This window comes from Microtus ochrogaster, linkage group LG3, assembly GCF_000317375.1.
Source record: "Microtus ochrogaster isolate Prairie Vole_2 linkage group LG3, MicOch1.0, whole genome shotgun sequence".
In the NCBI taxonomy this organism is placed as follows: Eukaryota; Metazoa; Chordata; class Mammalia; order Rodentia; family Cricetidae; genus Microtus; species Microtus ochrogaster.
Window position 1 is genome coordinate 13,951,307 of NC_022029.1, and position 6,520 is coordinate 13,957,826.

At 38.2% G+C, this 6,520-nt stretch overlaps 1 protein-coding gene across 1 annotated transcript in view; it reads left to right on the top strand.

Moving 5' to 3' along the window:
* The window catches only part of Atad2b (ATPase family, AAA domain containing 2B), a 134,963-nt gene extending 130,642 nt beyond the window's left edge, over nt 1–4,321 (top strand). Inside the window, exon 28 of the mRNA XM_005360570.3 lies at nt 979–4,321. Within this exon, the coding sequence (XP_005360627.1) occupies nt 979–1,020 (42 nt within the window). The 3' untranslated portion in view covers nt 1,021–4,321. The remainder of the gene's footprint in view (nt 1–978) is intronic.
* The last annotated feature ends 2,199 nt before the right edge of the window (nt 4,322–6,520 follow it).

A 6,520-nucleotide genomic window follows, 5' to 3' on the forward strand; every position in this document is an offset into this window, starting at 1 on the left:
GCCCGGCATTTTTTTTTTTTAATTCTACAACTTTTTCAAAGAAATTTGAATGAACTGCATATTCCTCTGAGTGGGATTTGGAATCTTTATACTCTAGAGGCCTACTCTAAGGCATGGGAGGGTTGGTAGAATGAACAGTGCATGTTGCTAGTGGTGGTGAGCAGCTCCCTTAGCCCTTTTCCCTGATCATCTGGGATAGAATGGAAGGAGGGATGTGGGAATAAGGTACAGCCTCATTTTGTCATAAACTTTCCTGAAATGAACACATGCTGTTGGTTTTAGTAGTCAGTAAGGTGTATTGAGTAAGAGAGGTACAGATGCTGACCCGAGCTTGCTTGAGTCCCTCTTCTGACTTTGGGTGTGGTGGTAGACTCCTGCAGTCACAGGGCTCTGGAGGCCCAGAATGTAAGGATTGTAAATTAGACCTCTGCCTGGGCTACATAAATAATTCTTAGCCAGCCAAGGCTATCTACTGCAGCCTCTCTCTCAAACAATACAACAAAATGAAATTCTGATCTTGCCACTTAGTGGCCACCAGATTATTTTCTTCTGTGCCTCCCTCAGGTTTGTTTGTTTGTTTTTTAAATGGGCCTTATAATAAATACTTTCAACGATTTCGAAATCATTGTAGGAATTAAGTTATATATATACATATATATATATGTACACTTCATATGGGCATGAATATATATCTTATATACCTATTTATTTACTTATATATCTGAAATATATTTCTTAGTGCAGTATTTGGCATTGTAAATTATTGAATGATGCTATCTTTACCGTCCCTGTTGCCAAAGAATAAAATAAGCAGTACTTAGAATTGTCTAGGGCAGATGGTTTTACAGCAGAGTTGTAAAAATATTCAAATTTGAACTTGTATCTCAAATTCTTTACTAAAAGTTTAATGTGAGCCTTTTGTGGTGAGAAATTCCTTTGTCTCCCATAGTGGATAACAGTTACTTCTTTCTCTTCCAGGAGATGGAAAGAACGGTTCATATGTTTGAGACATTCCTATGAACTTGTGAGACGAGTGGTTTCTCCTCTCCAATCTGCTCCTGCCGAGCGGTCTTCTGAGCCATTCCCTTTCAGATTGCACCAATCCTGCGCAGAGTCTTGGTGTAAAGTGCTCGCTCACTCATTCTTTCTCTGTTGAATTTGGTGCTATTGTCTCAGGTACCTGAAACCAACCAGCCTACAAGAACCAAACAAAACTTCAGAAACATGTTGTATTTTCCACAAATAAAAAATACAACCCCACAGCTTGGAGATTCTGGTGCTACGGAAACTGCTTTTGCTCTGCCCCTCTCTTCTGCCCTCTTGGAGAGTCTCTTAAGGAGCAGACCAGCATACCAGAGGGAACTGGATGGGGCAGTTCTAATTGTGCTGAATTGTTGGAAATTGTGGGCGACCTGCTTTTTCTTTTTCTTTTCCTCTTTTCTATCTCTGATCATACCCCATCCCCTCACCCCCAGGTAATGGACTAAGACCTGTTTCAGAATTGGCTATGGTGTATTCTGGTGGACAACTGAAGAAACTAGCTGAAATTAGGTTAGGCTCTTTAGAACTGCCTTTAATGTGCCTTTTTATTCATTTGAGAAAGATGAGGCTTACTGGATGGGCTCATTTGTAGCAAATTAATTAGAATGTTTTATTTGGTTACAACCTTGAAAATAAGTTTTGATACTCAGTGTCATTAAGAGACAACAGTATTCTGTATTAAATGCCTGTCTTGTTCTCAAAACAATCAAGATACTCAGTAATCCACGTGATATGCTAGTTTGTCCTCTTTCCTGTGGTGTGTTTCCAGTTAAAAAACACACACTAAAACAGCAGCAAATGATAAACAGCCCACAAAACCCCATGTACTTCTCCATATTGCTGACAATGATGACCAGAAAATAAATAGTTGGTGACCATTCTTCTGTCAGATGCAATTTGATAGTTATTCATGTTTGAGTTAGCAGAGAAAGTGGTTTTCGTGTATCGTCAATTGTTACTGTCTTGTTTTAAAGCCAGGACTTGCCAAATGGACAGAAAAGAGGAATTTGTTTGAAACTCTTTAAAACTCATTTTCTGTATAATTGCAAGTGAGCTCTGGTATGTCCTTGAATAACAGTGTTAACATTTAACCCTGTCCCATGCTCACATCTTCACAATGCTTCAGTTTGATTGGAATCATTTTGGATCTTGTTGAGTAATTTCTGTGGATTGTGCTTATGAAAATAATTATGGGTTGTTAATTTTACAAAACTTTCTAAGAATTTGGAGACACAGTCTAGGCAGTTACAAAGAGGCAAAGGGAATGCAGTGACATTTTTTATGAGATAATTTTTAAACAAAGTACAGAAAATTTTGCTGACAAATTGGCTTGCTATATTCCTTTATTATAGCCGTTAGCTGCAGGTGTGTCTTTCCAATATATGCAACACATATTTGGGTTTTAATTAGGGCACATGGTCGAGGACTACTGCAGAGATACTGAGCTACCTCAGCTTTTTAGTTACCAACAGTGTTTACAGGGTCCTGTAACACTTTGCCACCATTTCCACGCTGAAGCTAAGGTACCTGTCTCCTTGTCTCTGGCTGTGGTGGTGTGCATAGAGCTCGCGCTGGCCTCAGCTACTGCAGTAATCCCAAGTGCTTTTGCATTTACCGTCATGTTCACCGTCTTCTAGCTTGATTTTTTTTTTTTTTGATGATCCTTGTTTTCTTTATACCTGGTCTGAGGTTTTCATGACATTTAGTTAGTCATGTAATTCAAGATGCTACCATGTAGACACACTGTATTTTTAAGGTGGGCAAGTGTGATTAACGATGAACCATTTTAAAGGGGAGGTGATTTGAAACCTCTAATTTGATTATTGGGAGGATTTTCATGCTTTATTTAGTATTTATTACCATCATACCAGTGCAAACTATTTTACTGTCTAATACATTAGCATTTTGTATTTTGATGGAAATTGTTACAGAATTTAAAGATTTGATGAAATAAGATGTAGCAGATTTTTTGTAGCAAGTTTCTGGTAAAAGGGTTTTTGCAAGTCTCAGGTTCTTGCTGCGCTATTTTCTTCTTTAGTATTTATTCCAGTTTCTCTACTTCAGAAGCATTCTGTTCAAGTAACAGCAGCACTTGTGAACGGAGGAAAACCGCACATGTTCTAAGGTTTCTGAATCTTGCACGTGAATTAAGATTTTAGCCATCAGTGAGTTTGACAAAGGAAATTTATTTATTTAAGCATTAAAAATGCTATCAAAAGATCACATCTTATTTTATGTTTACCCTTGATATAGATGGAGAAATCAGAGGAAAACTCAGTATAGGAACTGCCACTTTGAACAGTTTAGGTCTCAAAGACAAAGCCAGTCTCATGCCAAGGGGGGAGATGAGCTGAAATCGCACCAACTCTTCAGGCCCCTTTCCCCCCAAAGAGAAACATACTATACCAGTTTTACAGATATCTGGTGGTTCTATAAATAAAAGCAGCTTGTGAAATTATCCAAGTTGACTCAGTTTTGTTTACCTTTCTGTAAAGTTCTTAATTTTTGCTGTATAGCATTGGCAAAAATAATGTACAAATTGACCTCTGTTCTTACTTCCTATGTGAGCATTATATGTGATAAGCTCCTGTGTAAAACCTTGCTCTCAGATAAATAAATTATGTATCCCAGCCCAGCCAAGCAAAAGTTCATGCTCAGCTGTGGGAACCCTGGGAGCTTCTTGAAGATGATGGAACTGCATTAGGTTTGAAACTGATGGCTGTGGAATAAATTGTGTTTTTGAGCTTGAATCTTACCTGTGATTAATTTTTTAATGTCCTTTCATGACTTGATTTTTCCCATATGCCAATGTATTTGTAGGTTTACTGGATTTTATTTTTAGGGAGTGGGGTGGTAATTTCTTATCTTCCCTTATTTTGATTAAGTTGGTTCAGCTATGGTGCTAATCAGTAGGTTTCTTCAGTGTCAGGTCCCGTAGCTGAATGCCATTGCTGTTATAATTATTATTTGTAACCATTTTGGAAGCTTGAATTTGGGCTTGTACCTGCATCTTTTATATTTTGTACATTTGGTTGTTTAGACTTTGGGAGTCCTGTTTGGTTTTGTTCATGTATGTCTACTTTGTAGATTAAGTAGACTTCAACTACAGTCTATTTTGGGTTTGTAGTTTAATTTAGAATTGTGTTAAATTGATGTTTTACATTTGACTTCATTTTACATTAGTTTGGAGTAAATTATTTAATTTTTGAATTCTGGAATTTGAACATTTACTGTAATTTGTAATATAACTGCTGTGAAATACTTGAATAAAGATGATAAGAAAAACACGTCTTTCTTTCGCATGATTGCGAGTGCTGTTGGCTGCATCTGCAGGACTCCTTGTCTTTCTGAAGTGCCTAGTTCTACAAAGAGCGCATGTTGTGCTTAGTAAGTACCACTATCTTGTTATGCTTTCTTTAGATTTTAATTATGCCTCTGGATTTCTTAACTGAAAGGCTTTCTTCTCCCCGTTGAGAGAGTATAGTTTTAATTTAATTGGAAATTTTGTTGTCTATGTTGGACAGAAGCAAGTAGATTATTTCAAACATTTGTTTTTATATCTGAATGTTTACTTTTAAAAAAGACCTTTTAATTGCTTTGGGGCACAATCAGACTTTGAGGACGTTGGAAATAAAGTTGGATTTTATTTATCCAGTTTTAGTTTCCATAGGGAACTACAGTAAAGGCATAGTTTAATCTTGATCTAACTATTTAATGCTCTATCTATAACTTTTAGACCTGAAGTGACCTTTTTGGGCTTTTTTTTTTTTATCTAAATTCCCTCTCTTAGCCTGCAAGTATGTATGTGCTCGTTCTATCTGGGCGCTGTGCTAGGTGGACTTCATTAACTGTGGTCTGGTGTGGGATAGGCAGGCGCAATGTTCTGTCCTTCAGTTGTCTCCACTCTGCTAAGGGAAACAGAAGACAAACACTGGTTAACATCACTCTCTGTTCTTTTTAAGAACTGACCTTGGCATTATAGTTTGGTTGATTATCACTATAGGAATCTCACTCAGCATGCATTTGTTTTTGGAAATGGTTTGGAGGGGTTTGGATATATACACTTGTTTTGTTCTCTTCCACCTTTACCCTTCTAAATTGGATTTCCTTCCAGCTGCCCAGTGAATTGTATTTTAGAACTCGGGGGAACTTTCACAGCCATTGCCCTCTCTCCTTCTAAGAGCACAGTTATCTTCCGAATGCTTGGGAGTGATGGAGTCAGCTTTCCTCCTGCTTTTGACTTAATAGCAACTATTGATGTCAGATTAGTGCCCACTATTTTCCTCACAGTGCTTTTATCCCAAAAGCATGTCATGTCTTTGAAGGGTCACTTGGAGGTGTTAATATGGCAGGCCCCAAAGACTGCACATCCAATGGAATTTGAGTCATCAGGTTTGTGTGGCAAGCACTTACCTGCTGAACCATCTAGCTGACCATCCTGGTTTTCTTCCTCTAAGTAGAATTCTATTACTGTCTGGAACTCTTTCAGATGAGGCAATTGACTGACAGAAGTAGTAAAATTTCCAGTAAGGAAATCCTATAGTAGCCAAACCTTCGTTCCTTGTGCACGTAAAGCTACAAGACAGAACACAAAGGAAAGAGGGACTAGAGCAGTGATTTTTTTTTTTAACCTTTGGGTTGCAACCCCTTTGGGACCAAGCAACCTTTTCATGGGGGTTGCCTAAGACCATTGGAAAACACAGATATTTACATACAATTCATAACAGCAAAATTGCAATTATGATTGGGGCCACCACATGAACTGTATGAGAGGGTCACAGCATTAGGAAAGTTGAGAACCTCTGGACTGGAGAAAAATGGAGCTAGACAGAAGATAAAAAGGCACGTTTTCCTTGTGTTGCTGATATGCTTTATGACTTGAAGAGATGATCTGAACCTAAGTCTTTGTTAAACTAACCATTGTAAGCTGAGACCACACTTTAGTTTCCCGGCTACCTAGACCCGAAACACAAAAACTACATTAATTGCAACATTGGCCAATGTCTTAGTTGAGGCACTGCTGGAGGAGAAAAAAAAATTTCCTTTTTTCAATTTTGAATGTTTTCTTACCGATGGGTAGGTATCTTAACAGTATCTTGAAAATCCAAGTATAGAAAAGAGGTGTGTGACGGGAACATTCCATGGAGAGGAGGCAGGATTGTGAAGTACAGAAGCCATGTGTAGTGGTAGTGTGCACCTATAATTTGGAACTTGGGAAGCGGAAGCAAGATCAGGAGTTCAAGGCCATTCTTGGCTTCAAAGTATATTTGAATTTAACCCGAGCTACATGACACACTGCCTCAAACAAAACAAAGGCAAAAGGCACAGGAACAGGCAAATGTTAAGGTTGGGTCTCCACAAGCAGTTCCAAGTTGGCTTTAGAACAAAATGGGCATGTAGTTTTAGTGTTGGAAGGACTTTGCATGTCAGTTTTTGTCCCAAATAAGAGATGCTACAGGTTCCAAATAGAGAAAGGCAG